General features: G+C 41.7%; 1 protein-coding gene across 8 annotated transcripts in view; it reads right to left on the bottom strand.

The window, feature by feature from the left end:
- Positions 1–16,508, bottom strand: part of PHF20 (PHD finger protein 20) — a 70,279-nt gene that overhangs the window by 17,942 nt on the left and 35,829 nt on the right. For 5 of the 8 annotated variants that reach the window (XM_062009489.1, XM_062009491.1, XM_062009488.1 and 2 more), the window contains 3 exons: positions 7,537–7,710; positions 5,193–5,291; positions 3,162–3,323 (listed from right to left, as the gene is read on the bottom strand). In XM_062009489.1, the coding sequence (XP_061865473.1) occupies positions 3,162–3,323; positions 5,193–5,291; positions 7,537–7,710 (435 nt within the window). The remainder of the gene's footprint in view (positions 1–3,161; positions 3,324–5,192; positions 5,292–7,536; positions 7,711–16,508) is intronic. The other 3 variants (XM_062009493.1, XM_062009496.1, XM_062009492.1) reach the window with 2 other exon arrangements.

Raw genomic sequence — 16,508 nt, 5'->3', positions numbered from 1 at the left:
TGAAGGTTACTACATAATGAAGTTCTACATTCTGCTTCAAAATATTCCAATTTAACAGCTTCTGGCATTAAAACTGTACTTTCAACATACAGTGGCGCAAACTAAAGGCACAAAGTCTCTTTAGAGAACTATAATGAACAAAACCTGACACATAAACTCACGCAGGACTTATACCAGTTTCTGCAATCCGTGTAACATTGTGACATGGTACTTTAAGTTGAGGGTTCTGTCTGAGGAACTGTTCCATCTCAAAAAATACTGTCCCCATTACAGAAACATTCAGAGTCCAACATAGAATTTAATCCTGCTTCAACAATAATTCTTTTAATTTAGTCTCCCCTTGAGGACACATTTATCAATTCAGGCCCAGTGTAGTGCCCAAGGTATTGTTTAAAAAAGCTGTCACGCTGCATTAATGCATCCCTGTGGATTGCATAAAACTGCCAAGGAAATCTTTACTGAACACCTTAAATTGAGATGCTAACCTCAGTAATATTAATGCAATGTCTACACCTTCCTTGGAGATAGAAAGGGAGGATTAGAGAGAGAAGACATGGAAATATTCAGGGAGTATTCTAATGAGCTGAGAGTGGAAGGTAAAAGTTTGAGTCACTCTTGTCATCTATATCAGACATTACTATCTTGCTCACTTAGCCCCTAAAACAATACTGTAGAAACAGAACCACTAGTGTGTGGTATAAACTAAGACCTTTTAGAGGAGCATCTGTTCTCAAATGTAAGGGGCTGAACCCAGTGCATTGCTTCCTCTTCAAAGTTTCATTCCATCTGAGACAGGACACCTTGCCCAAGTGCACTGGAAGCAACAGGTTAAGCACATCCTCCCTTCATTCCACACAGGAATTTACTAACACCAGATCCTGTTTACCAAGGCACTGCTTTTGCTGTCAGTATGAGTTCTTGCAGTGCTTTGGCCTGGGCTAGGGTTTTGGTAGCAGAGGGGCAACAGGGGTGGCTTCTTTAAAAACAAACCAAAGAGCTGGCAGAAGCTTCCCCTGTAGCTCACAGGGTTGGGGCCAGTCAGTTCTAAGCTGGACCCTGCACCTGACCCAGGCCTGGCCAGTGAGTGCTGGAGGTAACAGCTCTGTGATTAACATGTTTGAGAAGGAGAAGAAGCTGTTGGGCAGTTGCTGAACCGCAGCAGCAACAGGGAGGGAGAATGGGAAAACATCTGTGCAGACACCAAGGCCAGTGGGAAGGAGGGTGCTTAGGCACTAAAAAGGCTGCCCTGTGCCCTGTGGTGAGGCCCATGGTGAGGCAGCTGTGCCCCTGCAGCCCATGGAGCAGAGGGAAGCACAGACCCACGGGCAGCCCGTGCAGGAGCCCAGGCCGCAGCGGGTGGGTGCCTGAGGGAGGCTGTGACTGCGTGGGGAGCTCATCCTGGAGCCAGCTCCTGGCAGCACCTGGGAGCCCGTGGGGAGAGAGGAGCCCAGGCCAGAGCAGCTTTGCTGTCACGGCTTGTGACCCTGTGAGGGCCCCAGGCTGGAGCAGCCTGTCCCTGAGGGACTGTTCTCCTGTGGGTGACCCACGCTGGGGCAGGGTGTGAGGAGCTGCCCCATGGCAGGCCCCAGGCTGGAGCAGTTGGTGAGGAGCTGCAGCCTGTGGGATGGAGCCACGCTGGAGCAGTTGGTGAGGGACTGTCTCCCATGGGAGGGACCCCACAGTGCAGCAGAGGGAAGCATGAAGAGGCCTCCCCCTGAGAAGCAGCAGTGGCAAAGTCCATCTGTGATGAACTGACCACAACCCCCATCCCCTGCACTGGGTGGGGGGGGGGGGGAGGAAGGAGAGTCCTGGGCAGAGGGAGGGATAGGGGGAGGTGTTTTTAAGATGGTTTTCTTTCTCATCTCCCTGCTCTTATTGTCCCTTTAACAAATCAAATCTTTATCTCACCAGGTTGAGTCTGTTCTGCCCATGACACTCATTGCTGAGTGATCTCTCCGACCTTAACTCACAAGCCATTTGTTTTATTTCTCTCTCTCTCTCCTGTCCAGTTCAGGAAGGGCAGTGATGTTATGACTGGGTGGACATCGGGCTAAACCACCACAGTTCTGCAGATGCAAAAAGCAGCAAAGCAAATGTGGAAAGGATGAAATAAGACCATTTCCAATACTTTTCACCACTTTCAATGTCTATGAACCGACAAAAAGAGGTCTGAGCAACCGATGGCCAAGTTATAAAGCTGCAACTACATTCTGTGGTCAATATGCTCCAAAAACGCAACTCATCCGATGTGCAGAATGTGTTTTGAAACATTATCATCTTTGCTTCAGTAGTTTTAGATGTTTCCTCTCTTCCCTATATAACAGAACTCACTGAAGTAAATGTTTGCATTTTGCCTAGTAGCAAATAATAAAACAATTGTGAAAACCGACTGTCACCAAGTGAATCTGTACAATAAGGAATTTAAGGCTGCAGTACAGAAGCAAGTTGTCCTACATTTCCCATGTCCTTCACGTTTGTGAGCTTCAAGAATAACAGAGCAAAACATTTGTCTTTTTTATCGCACTGACTTGAGACATTAAAGAGCAAGATGGACCAGGACATTAAAAATCATGGAAGTGGAACACAGTAACCACATTTTGATGAGCTCTGTCTGTGAAATACTATGAAGACACAGATAAATAGCTACTCAAGAGCTTCTGATCATTATGAAGCTCCAAGTCATTGTAACCAGGTTCCATACTGTATTTATGCAACTGTACAGAACCACACGCAGTGGTCTCAAAGACAGCAGACTTAACTGCCTCAACTTGCAGAGCATCTATTTTGAGCTCCGAACGAGTTACTACTTTGTAGAAATTTTTGGAAATGAGAAAAAATTAATTACTGAAATCTGAATATTGTTATTATAGAGTTGATAAGGTGCTGCAAGAGGGTGCAAAATTAGTTTGAGTTCTAAAACAAGGGCAACACTCTTAAAGCTTCTGTGAAGGTAAAAGTCAAAGCAAAATGCAGCAACATCAAGCTCTGGCAAATGAACTGGGTTCAACTTCTTCAGGCAGGGAAAAGGAAACACACAAAAGTCCTGCATAAGAACAGGCAAATTTACATCATGAGTATCATCTTTTGTGTATATTAGTGCAGCTCACATTTACTGGTAACGAAACACTGAACCAGCAAAGCACAGAGGAGAGTCATCTTACCATTTGTTTTTGATTTTCCTCTGTATAGTCCAGAATCAGAGCAGTGTAGCAGTGTGCTTGGGTGAGCAGATGATTTATTTGAAGAAATGCATTTTGTGACAACTGATTTTTCAGGAGAAAGCTCCTGTGAAATGTCTGTGTTCTCTTCACTGCCAGAGTATTCTGTAAAATCGTTAACAAGTGTGATCATGAGAAATCTGTGGTCAGAGAAAGTTGTCAGAAGAAAAAAATAGCACCATGCATGTCCATAGCAGGCCTGATAATTCACTGAGACAATTTCCACTTCAATATGCTACGACTCCAGGACTTCACTATGCTGCTGAAAGATGTGCAAGAAAGTTATTACCTGAACCAGAAAAATCTTATGCAGCTCAGTCATCCTTCACTGCTGACATGAGCGAGACTGACAAGACTGTTTACTTAAATCCAACTGTTCTTCAGGGTGAGCATATCTACAAATGCTTTGGCGTTCCTGGCACTTCTACACAGGCACTGTTAGCTGAAGAACTTTCCCTCACATCCCACATTATTCACATTCCCTAATCTCACAAAGGGGACAGAAAGCATCTTTTCTCCTGTTTTCTTAGTGTATGTATGGAACAGGATCCACAGATGGGAAAGCCCCAATTAGGAATGTGTGGAGAAAACATCTAGAAAGTTCCTCTGTGAAGTCTCCATTTGTCACATCCTGAACTGTTTGGAAATTGAGCCTGGCTGGTCGCACTTACAGGCAGTATCCTCCAACCAGTGACCTTCAGAAAACCTTCAGAATTCCTAGACTGAAGGACCACAAGGGCAACAGCAAAAAAAAAGCAAGCACAGTTTAAAACTCAAGGGGAGACGGACAAGGGGTTTGTGCATAAGTTTACAAATTATACTTTGCATCCTATCATTATATTTGAGGGCACCATATAATCATAAACTCACTAAGATGATTTGTTTCAGTGCAATTCTGAGTCTGTCATCCTGTGGTTCTTTCTTCCCCTCTATTCTCTCAAGACAGCTTGCCCTATTTCTTCATGGCACCAAAGCAAAGGGAGGGTATTTTCCTTCCCATCTCAAGCTCCTCCATCAGGACTTCGGCTTCGACAAGTTGTGCATGTCAGATTGAGATGTGCTGCACTAATGATCCTTGACATTCATCAATGGCAAAGAAAGTTGCCACCCTTGAGCTGTAAACATATCTCCAGGGAAATCTTTCTGAATCCATTGTGATTTTCAGAAGTGGAGAACCTAATCACCAGTAACACCTGGGGCAACACTGGAAGTACAAAGTGTGAAATAGTCTGATGCAAGCATTTCCAAGCCTCTGTAGATGAAATTGATAGAGAAGACATGTTCCTACTACAGCTCTATTCATGGAGGTGGAACGGCACATTATGAGACACAAGAGAGACGGGACATGAGAACAGACCTTAAATCAAGCTTTTTTTCACCTCTCCAGGAGAAGAGGATTTAATAAAGGTTTAATAAACTTTATTAAATAAATAAAGGTTATGAAATATCATTAAATAATAATTTAATGCCAGGTTTAATAAAGCTCATTGTCACAGCCTCCAAAATCCTCTGCTAAGTGAAGACGTAAGAAATAACAAAGTTAATGGCAGAAAAAGAGGCCCCAAACTTCATTCATACAGGAGTCCCACAGCAAACTCACATAAACTGAACATCTGGTACATGGGGTACTTGGTACCAAGTCAAAGGGATCTGGATCCACTTCAACTGGGTAACACTTGCATTCAAGTACACTTGTTAATGAAAAGCCAGACAGGCTGACACGTAATTTTGGAGTTAAGGTTTATTCTGTGCCATTACAAGCACTACCATGAAGCCACCATGCAGCATTAATGATGCCCCTCAAACAGGAAATAAATAATAGTAAATTGTTATTAGCAAGGTAAACCACTTAATAAAATCAGAATTAAGAGCTTCATGAAGGAAGTAGTCTTATCTGCAATGGCTGGAACTGGGTAACAGGCAAGGCAAAATAATGAATCCATTTTCCTCTACAGAAGAAAAAAAGAACTTTACCAGGCTTCGTCCTCTTTTTCTTTTTTTTCTTTTTCTTTGACTTGGATCTTCCATAGTCTTTGGATTTTCTTTCTTTGTTCTTCTCATGCTCTTTAACAGCTGAAATTAGACAACATTCACACTTAAAAATTAAGACACAGACACAGTTATTCTACTTATTAATTTTCTTAAAGTTCTCCACAGTTTCTTTGGACAATTTGGGCCAGTTAACTGCAAAAAACAATACAAAAACTTCAGAATTTGTAAGAATTCCCAGCTATCATAATTGGAATGGTCTGGCTTAAGTCCTAATATGATTGTCTCATAACAAAATTACAGTAACATGTGTGAGAAATCAACAGAACACCAATGCCCACTTAGTACTTACACGCTTCAGAGAGTAATTAAAAAGAAAAATACTGGGGGATTTGCTATAACCATTCCCTAAATCGTTATAGCTGAATATTTCAGTAGCATTGTGACAGGAGTCTGACAAGAACAAAACCACCACATCCCACACTCTAGTACAGTTCCTCAGTAAAGTGTTTTGTTTTCATTGAAAATCGAGTAACCACCAGTTCTGTTTGCTTTAAGGGCCATTCTCTCACCATCACTTCCCCATCCTCTTTTTTATGGGGATAAGAAAACACCATAATTTTTGAATGATTGGGTGATATAATCGAGTCCATCCTCAAAACATGCTTCCAGAGCACTTGTATCATGAAGTATAACCCTGCTGCAAGGAAATGTGCACCAATGTCTGTTGTAGGCACCCAGAAGATCTTGGGCTGTAACACGAGAGCGGAGAGTACAGAAGAGGTGGGCACAGGGTGGAGTGAAAGGAGGTGCTTGTGTTAACAGATAAAAGCGCATGGTGCAAGCAATAAGCTGGAATAAAGCATCATCCATACTGAGTATACAGTGATCTTGTCCCCTCAGCCGGGGTGGGCTGAGTGGTCCGTGCAAACGGCCTGATGTTGCCGGTAGTGGCAACAAACATCTGCTTTCCATATCCTAGTGTTTGCTTACAACTCCCATCTTTCAGATTTGAGTCTCTGCAGCAGAATTTCTAGATACTTACCCAGATCAGTAAGTAAATTATTCTGACTCGGCCAAGACTGTAGGTACAATCATAAAATCTATTATGGAAGAGAGCCTTGCATCTGAAAAGGGCTCTGCTCTCAGGGCTTACCTCATTAAGCCATGCAGCATCCCATTTAGAAACCTACTGTAGATTACTGCTATCAGAATCAAGCACCTAAAAACCACACCAACACTGTAAGAAATGTGCTGCACAAAACATTACAGAACCCCAGCTGGCCTGTGACCACTCACAAAGCCGATGAGCAATACCAGTGTGTTATGTTAACCTCTTTTCATAGAATCATAGAATTTTGTCCATGCTAACAGTCAATTCCATAACTCACAACCTGAAACTGTGTATTTATGGTACAAATAGCTCACTCTGAGCAACCTGAAATCGCAGTCATGTTTTACCAGCTTTAATGAGCATGCAGGAGACATAACCACATTCAGCTCTGTATCTTCCCATCCTCTTAAGTCTTTGAACATCTTCTGCTGCTTTGTCACTGAAGTTCCTTTCAGCATGTCATTAGCAATGGCTGCTACAGTTATGCATTGGCAGCAGCCACAGAACAGCTGGCACTGAGGGCAACCTGCCAACACCACAAACTTCCATCCCCCTCCGTTACCAATTGATATGGTGGGTACCTTCCTTTGTCCTCATCTCCTCCACAGGTCAGGATCCTTTGGGTACCATTTCCTTCTCCCTGTTCACAGGGATGCAACTAAGTTCTGCCATTTTATTCTTCCAGAGGGTAAAGAGGGAGTAGGAAACATAGGTAGGAAAACCTTGCATCTTTTCATTTGGAAACTGAAACTTGCATGGTCAGATAGTCTGTTTTAAGATACCTGAGAGCACATACTATGCTACTGGCAACACATCCACCATAGAAATATAACCCCCCGAAAAAAATCACCCCTTTATTCCACCCTTTCTCCCCCTTTAGCTTGCCAGTGTGCCATTCAAAAATCAGAAGAAAGTCCATTTTCAACTTGCTGTGTACAGCTATCTTCTGGGCTTCTGTGAAGAAAACAAAACTCCAATGCACATCTCAAGAAAACTTAGAAAATTCCCTATACTGACACTTCATTTGAAACTACTGTAAAGAAACAGTGAAAAAACACCACTTACATTTTACACTGTACACTTATAATAAAGAAAACTCTGTAGAAGGAGGCCTGCAGAACACTTTCTATCAGTATTATCAGTTCCTTAAAATGTTTACAACTTTCCCAAGACTTTCCAAGTTGAACTTTCTCCCATTAAGGTAGAGAGGCGTACCATTTCCAACTCTTTCTTGAGGCTTCCGCAGTGATCTCACTATGCGGTTCCTGGTTTGTTCTCTAACAGAATGGCGGTGACTATTTAATGCACTTACAGAAGTTGAAGTTCTTCTCTTTTCTATTTTTTCACCTCTATATGGGGTACTCCTTAGGGCTATGTGTAGAGGAGCACCTACAAAGAGAATACAGATGAAGTCCAAGCTTTAAATACTTTCACAAGATTACGTTCTGGTAGTCCATGTGGAGCATTTCTGATCAGACACGCTGCTCGACTCACAATCCTAGAGACTTGGCCATGGGAAAGCTTTAAACAGACGGAGGTTTAAAAGCTAAAATGTGTAATGCTTTTGATGGGTTGGTTGGTTTTTTTTCCAAAAGAAACGGTGGATACAAATGCACACCCCAAAACTCTCTTCTCCCAGAAATACAGCATCTTTGAAGAAAAATTAAAGAGGAACAGTGCAGTTTGGCTGGGTTATTGGTCGGTTAATTTTCATTGTTAGTTTCTCTAGGAGAAAAGCAAAGTGGCCCTGTTGATTTAGAGGAACCACAGGCTGTTCTCAGAAGTGTGCTTTGTAATGAGGCAACACAGCTCTGCACATCTAAGGAAGGGCAGTTTTTAAAAACATACCTTTGAAACAACAGTGCTTCAACCAAGGGTGAGATGCAAGAATTCAGAACCACTACCTAAAAGTCACCACATACAGATATGGCTTCATCTGACATTCCATGTACATCTGAAGTTAAATAGCTGTCATCTTTCTAATTACAGCTAGTAAGTCCTACTCAAAGATTCTTGGACATGGAAAAAGAAAGGTGAAGCTTCTAACAAGCTAAGGCTGTATGGCATGTAGGACAGCCAGATGAGTACATTGCCATTTGGAACACGGCATCAACGAGACCCAGTAGACAAGGTGACAGTTTGCTGACTTTCATCAAGAACTTCATAAGCATCTCAAGAGTTCAGTGGATATAAAAGGCAAGTTCCTTCTTGCCTGAAGACACACGTGCCAACTAGACTTTCCACTTGGGACACCTTTAACTAAATAATTGTAAGCAGAACCTGAAAATGACTGAAAACAGAAGGAAAAAGAGTCCAAGAGAGGATACTAAGGAGAAGAAATGGTATGAAGCACTCTGCCCCGACCAACATTTCAAGGTGAAGCTATAACAAGGCACATTAAGACACATCATTCCAGAGCTCTCAGAAGCAAATGCATCTCTTTGGTCAAAAGACATTCCAAGATGCAGAAATTTGAAGGTCATCAAATGACTTTGTCCTCGGTCCTCTCTGGAATTGGAACTTCAGATACTCCTTGGTAAGATACCAAAATATCCAAAAGTATCAGAACCAGAAAACACTCCGTGGTAAGGTGTTGCAGGAGTAAGTATAAAGAGAGGGTTTTTTTGAGAGGTGGGGGGAATTAAATACAAGTCTGTTTTTCAATGACTCCTTGCTAACAGAATTTTGTCATCTGATCACTTCCATGATTAGTAGGTTCAATAATACACCATCAGATCAGACAGACCAAAAAGGCACCTTTTCTCCATGATATATGGTAGCTGAAAAATAAGATCAGATGAAGGTGCCTCTTAACTTGTTTGGGAACACCACTGCCCTAAACAAACTTTCTGAGATACAAACTGTAGCACTACAGAGAAGCCATGTAAACAAGCCTTTCTTTAGCTTTCCTGATTATCCACTATTCTGCATTAAAATATTTATGGAACACCATCTCAGGAAACCCCAAAATTACAACACAAAAATCTCCACAAACGACAAAACCTTCATTTAGGGTGCTTAACTTTCCCCTCTCTCAACAGCTTCAACTACTTTCATGAATTGACATTTGAAGAACCCCATGGCCACCTCAATCCCATCTGTCTTTCAAAGGACATAATGCATCTGGGCTTCTTGTGGGCTGAGATCTGTGCACAGAGATTCTTGGTGGAATAAAACCTTATTTTGGATAATATTTATTGGTTTTTTAGCTTTGTGAGACTGAAGTTCAAGTGCCAAGAATATGTTGTATATTCTGTTATAAAGATTAACACTCTTCTGTAAGATTTTGCAGCCACCAGTAACGGTGTCCTGGGGGAGCTGGAGGGCTGTCTGTCATACAGATCTTTCTTCAGTAATTGACAACAAAAAAAGTTGCCAACAAATCTGCTAAATTTTGAAACACTTTTTGATCCACCAACAGAAAAGTTTAGAGGGCCTATGAGATCTTTGAGCGTGCAAATGTCTTTTAGAAGTTGAGATCACATTTCAGAAGAAGATGAGATCAAAATACTGGAAAGTTATCCTCAACTTCTGGGAAACAATAAAGTTTGTGCCACGAAGACCCAAACCTGAAGACACTTCTAGTGTCTTGTTTCCGCTCAGTACAACATTTTCAAGTTTAATTCAGACAGGTCAATTTACAAACTTAACACCAAAGGAGCAGTTACTCACCGTAACGACCACAACCAAGACCTTGTCTTCAGGCATACGCTTGCACATTCACCAAGCCCAGGCTCCCTGCATTTGCCCCATTTGGAGAGCATGCCATGTGCTTCCACCCTAACCCTGACTCCCTGAGCAACCTTCCCTCTCCAGAAGGCTTCCTGCTCCTCTGCCACCTCCCTGGAACTCTTGATTTGCAGTTTCAAGAAAACAGAGCACATAATGCACCATATTTACATCAACATCTTCAACTTTTGTTGATGGTACAGCTAATTTCAGTTGCAAGTCACTTGTCCATGTAAGCACTCTGCTGAGCCTACCAGACAGCAAGGTGACTGTACTGTGAGTCTGCTGTGAATAGCAGGACTATGCTCCTAGAGACTCCTATCAGCAAGTGCATAGGAGACTAAGCTAAAGCTGTCTATGGTAGGCCCCATGAAGACATCTGAACTTGTCCTACAGGCATATCCTGAGGTGGGACACAGGTTACATGTAAGCTACAAATTCCACACATTCCTGATGATGACCAACTCAAATCAAATACCAAAATCCAATCAAACCAATATAAAAATAGCTATCAGTACCCTTAATACCCTCTATGAACCAGAATACTACTAATCACCACTAGAATGACACAATACTCTACAAACAGACCACAAAAACCCTTCTGACATGAGTAGATTAATTTCTAGCTCAGGTAACACTAAATATCATTAACCAGAAGAGGAGACACGTTCATAAAAAAACTAGATATGGAGAGATTTGCCAATTAAGTTCTCCAGTGAGTTTTACCAGGCTCCTCTTCTCTAAGCCTAGGAGAAGTATTCTCCTCCAAGAGCTGATGCAGAAGCAGTGAAGGATCTTGAAGACTAACAAATAAAGACCTGAGGTATGAAACTACTTCAAGCACACAGAAAACAGAAAGACAAAGCCTTAGGAGGACTAATCTCTTAGCATGTCCAGCCTTGGTGACAGACAAGGCAATAGTTTTCTGTCCAATGGAACAGAAAAAGATACCAGACCCCTGTTCAGAAGGCAGTTCAGCCTTCATAGGAAGCAAAGAGACTGGATTCCCAAATGCTGTGAATTAGACAATATTCACCATCCACAGCCGTTAGATCATTTGCTGAGAATACCCACTGACATTTTCAAGAACTGAGAGACCACATTATCATCTTGACTTCCAGCTGAAGGCTTTCACACAGCCATTCTCCACAAACTAAATGCACCAAGATAAGCCACAAAGACAACTGGCAATTCTGCAGAACACAGAGGGTGTTAATGCAGACCTGAGAAACTCTGTGTCTGTAGGCCATGTTACACCATCTGGCGAAGAGGCATCCATCAGCCAGTCCTCAGAGGAAACAGGAAGCCCCAAAGGGTCACCCTGAAATCCAGTAAGCCACATGCCAGGGGTTGACATGTTAACAGCCATCAGCTGGCGACTGGATGCCTTAGATGTTTAAATCATCAAAGCAAGTTTGCCAACCTGTTCCACAAGCACAATCAGGATCTCATCAGAAACATGAGTGTAAACAAGACCCCTTTTTTCTTTCCATGTATTCCCAGCACTAAGACACTGACGCATTAACAAAACATGCTGTGACTTTAAGTAGGCAGAATCTGCTAACAATGAGGTCATGTACAAGAATTTCAGTACACTGAAAAAATGCATGTTTTTTCCTTAAGTACTTCTTTATTGACTCCTCAGTAGGGACAGACCTTCTACAGCCTCTGAACTACAAATCACAGGTCTGTTGCTTTCTGTTCCTCCTCATGGCAAAAAGAACAACTTGCCAGACTGAGGCTGCCATTATATACCCACATACCAAAGCCACAGCCTAATACTGCAAGGCATTTTTAAAGTGTCAAAACCAGGTTTAAACTCCGTCACCCTCACAGTGAAATAGTTTTTTCTCATGTTTAAGTGGAACTTTTTCTGTTGCAGCTTCATCCCATCACCCCTTGTCCTGTTGCTAGCTACTATAAAAAAAAAAGGATGTCCCAACCTCCTGACACCCAACCTTTAGGTATTTATAAATGTTAATAAGATCACCCCTCAATCTCCTCTTCTCCAGACTAAACAGCCCCAGCTCCCGCAGCCTTTCCTTGTATGAATGATGTTCTATACCCTTGATCATCTTGGTGTCCCTGCACTGGCCTCTCTCCAGCAGTTCCCTGTCCCTCTTGAGCTGAGGAGCCCAGAACTGGACACAGGACTCCAGATGAGGCCCCACCAGGGCAGAGCAGAAGGGGAGAAGAACCTCCCTTGACCTGCTGGCCACATTCTTCTTGATGCATCCCAGGCTGCCATTGGCCTTCTTGGCCACGAGGGCACATTGCTGGCTCATATTTAGCTTATTGGAACAGGCTGCCCAGAGGGGTTGTGGAGTTTCCTTCCTTGGAGGTCTTCAAGACCTGCCTGGACATGTTCCTATGTGACCTGATCTAGGTGACCCTGCTTCTGCAGGGGGGTTGGACTGGATGATCTCTACAGGTCCCTTCCAACCCTACCATTCTGTGATTCTATGATTCTAAGAGCAAAACTCCTCAGGGAAGCTGAACAGTGTCCTAGGACTATAAGTGTACCGAGTGATCAAGACTCTGCCATTATGACAGTTGTGCTGAGGGTAGTATGAAGTCTGTCAGCACTGGTAAGTGGTTCTGAGGAGCATTAGGAGTACACTAGCCACCTTAGAGAAGGTACTGATGGCATTTCCTTGAACATACATACAGCTTCCCTCCTTATGTTGAACAAGGTTAGACTTTCCTGACAAATCTTCAGCACCCATTCACTGCAGAAGCCTCTCCAGGGTCTGACATGGGGTGCATCAGCTGTGTAAGCACTGAAGACTGGCACAAATTGAATTTCAGATTTAAGAAAAACTCTTCAATACAAGGGCATAATCTAAATTTTTTTGAACCTCTAAAACATGAAAAACTAAAACATGATTACTAAAACATGAAAGCTACCAGTTCAGAAAGACTCAAAGTCGAGATGTTCAAATTATGAGTTGCAGGTGCAAAGAAGGAAACTGAGCTATTTCATGCCTCGTGCCCTTGGAGTGGTCTAGGTCAGGAAACCACAAACCTTATTAATAAATAACCTTTTGCAGGCACTTCTCATAAAATAACATGGATAGACAGACAGATGTGAAAGAGAAAACCTGCACCTTCAGAGGAAGTTGTTTACAGTAAGAGGTTGTAGTGCACAAGCCACAGTATGTGATGACATATTTCAATAGTGAATCAAAGTGATGTACAGAAAGAGAAGAGACCATGAAGTAAAAAACCTACCTTAAGGTTAATCCCTATGAACACAGTTCTACTCCTTCTTTTATTGCAGCAATCACTATCTAATTGCCAAAAAAACTAACCACATACTAAACCACACTCAGTTTCCAAGTGATATGTTTGATGCAATTTCTCAATTCAATGGTCAAACATTTCAAAAACTCTTTCTTGCAAGACAGACTTCGAGATCTTCAGGTCATGCTCAAAAATCCCTGCTTTAAGCTTATTCATCCATGCCCATTTGTGCAGGTCTTAATATTTCTCTTTAACAGAGGGGCTACAGGAGGCTCAATGATGCACATGCAGAGAGCTGAGGGCAGAAATGACTGCTTCATTTATATTCCAGGGGTCCCAAAATCAATTGCCTTATTCTCTAAAAGGATGATTGTTTCAGTCAACACCAAACCGCAGCAATACTCATGAAGGTCAAGTATTAAACATGGGGCTGGGAGAAGACTTGTTTCATCATAATAACCTTGTAATATTTCCTGATAAAATAAAGATAAATGGTATTGCCTCTTACTGAATGCATCCAGTAGCTATTTTAAGTCTGCATCACCCTGTTTAGATTAGTAAGGAATACCTAAAATACAAGCTAGGCAATGGCAGTTCCTTCCCCTCTGCTCAATGAAAAGCAGTGGCTCTTCTTCAATGTAGTGGCTCTTCAGCCACTACAGAACTGAGAGGAATCTGTCAAATTTGCCACTGCAAAGGTAAGATTTTTCTTAAGGAAGAGCCAAATCAGTTCCAAATTAACATTTCCAGCTCAGTCAAGTTCTGAAGCCAGCACCAAGTGGTACAATTCACATTTCAGATACTGAAAGTTCAGCTTCCACTTTAGTGCAAAGTAATTGTGCTTAAATTGTTCCTTCCTGTGTCCCACATGATCACTGAAGACCACTTACATCCGTCTTCTGTGTAGAAATTCCAATCTTAAACATTACAACAAAAAAGTTTTGCTGCTGTTTTGAACATTATTAGCAACATTAAGTATTTTCACTGTAAATACAGCCAGCAGTGCACCCCTAGCATTTCTTTTCACTTCACATGTCACAGAACTTCGAAACAAAACTTGTGAGATAAGGACTTCAGCATGATAAAGCTTCTAAAGCAAGAGCATCTCCCAGCTTACAGAATAAGAGATTTGTGATTCCTGAAGTCTCATCTGTTAGAAATTGCCACCTTCTCTTAAGCAGTAAAACCTATCTAGTGTAGTTAAGTACAAGAAAAGAAAGACGTTTTTGTACCAAAAGGTAAAATGATTTAAATATATTCACTTTGAACAGAATTTTTGCTCACAAAAGGATTGTAAAGACTAAACCTAAAGACTAAAGAATAAACCCAGCATCTGTCATACCTACGGATTCAAAAGCCTTTGCTCTCACTAAGCAGCACATCCTGGAAAGCCTTTTAAAAAGGTGATAGAAGTGTTCTGCAGACACAGAGAATGTCTTGCTTAGCAGGCTGTCTTCCTATACATGACATTAAGAAGAGATGCTTTAAGAGAAGAGATGCTTGTGAGAAGACAGAGGAACACAACACAAAATGCAACAGTACAAGCTCATAAACCCCACTAACTCCATTTTAGAATGTCTGGTACCCACACAACAAAAATTAGAAGATTTGAGAACAGAGTTAAAAAACAAATGGTGCTTTGTATCAGACACGGGATATAACTGATATATAATGACAGGACTTTTCCTTATCAAGAAAAACCTTACTGTAGCTCCACAACAGCAGTCTTCGACAGCAAAGCTGGCTTGAAAACTTTATGGTCCACCTCTCACTTTGACACACTGTTCAACAGCTGTCAGCACAACCCCAGGGCTATCTGTGGGGATATGCTATGAAGCACATCACTGGAACAATCCAGGTTAAAAGTATCTATCCACAGATGGGGAATGAAAGGGTTGGGTACTTAAAGAAACAAATACGGTCACAACTCAACACTAGAGTGAATTACCTGCTACTGCAGTCAAGATGATGACATCAAATCAGCAGTGTGCATTTGGGAGAAAGGATAAATTGAAAAAGTCAAGGTCATGAGTCACCAGTGAGTTCATTCAAGACAATCATAAGAAAACAACTTCTCAAACTGAAATAATTATGCAGTTAGAAAAAGCAGAACAGAAGTCTGTTTATGGAAGAGCACAAAGCAAGAAGCCTACTGTGATCACTGTGCAGTTGTGAGCAGCTGTTCCTCACAAAGGACTCATTTCAAGTGGGCTTGTGAAGCACTTTGGTTCCATTAGAGCTGCATGCAAAGCAGAATACAAGCAGGCTGCCACATTCTAAAGCATTTTCCTTTACCTTATCAAATCTTATGCCTTTACATTATTTAAAGTTACAGGATACCGAAGTTTACGTGTAGCAGCAGTATGATAACTGTATCTTGTTAGCAACAAGCAGTAGCACCTCAAATGAAAAAAAGTGTCTGCTGGCATATTAGGAAAAGTAGACATGAAGTGAAGTGAGCCTAGACAGATTCTGCTGTAGAGAACTGTAGCTCAGCAAACAATGGGCAAGACTTTTAAACTCTTCAACAGAATATTAATGAAAGATCAAATGCAAGGAAAAAAAAAAATCACCATGGAACTCAGCAAAGAGAAAGCTGCATTTTATAAAACAGGCTCAGTCAGAAGACAAAAGAGATGACAATTTTTATAGCCCTGCAGTACAAAGACAAGTCAGCTCGTAAGAACCAAGTCTGGATAGGTTATCAACACTGCAGTTCAGAACTAGACCTACATTGCCACTGGAATGTTTGGCAAGATAATAGGAAGAAAGTGCTTCAGCGAGTGAGGTGATTAAGCAGAAGTTAGTGGTTCTGAAGACTGCAAAGCAGTTTTAACTTAAGCTTTTTTTTCCCACTAATCATTAATGTTTTGTCCCTCTCTCCTACCTATCAGTTGTATGAGGCTGTTTTTCAAGTACAGCCGTAGCGACTGTAATTTGTTAAATTGACATTTCCTCCCCACAGGTCCAGCAATAAGAATGGGATGTACTGCAGAAACTGGTACTGGATTTCTCCCCAAGCATACTCTTGAAGTCGGACCATGAAATGTAAAGACCAAGTCATATACAGAAGAGAACTGGAGTTACCTAGACTGTTTCCTTAACACAGAAAATGATAAAAATCTTGGAACAATATTATTTAGATATTTGTCAAGCCAGAGGGAGGAAAAAAAAAAGTGAGAAACTCAGGGAACTGCAGTTCTGAAAAAGGAACA

Source organism: Colius striatus, chromosome 16 (genome assembly GCF_028858725.1).
Source record: "Colius striatus isolate bColStr4 chromosome 16, bColStr4.1.hap1, whole genome shotgun sequence".
NCBI lineage: Eukaryota > Metazoa > Chordata > Aves > Coliiformes > Coliidae > Colius > Colius striatus.
The sequence above is the reverse complement of the archived record's forward strand: the minus strand, read 5'-3'. Positions and strand labels throughout refer to the sequence as shown.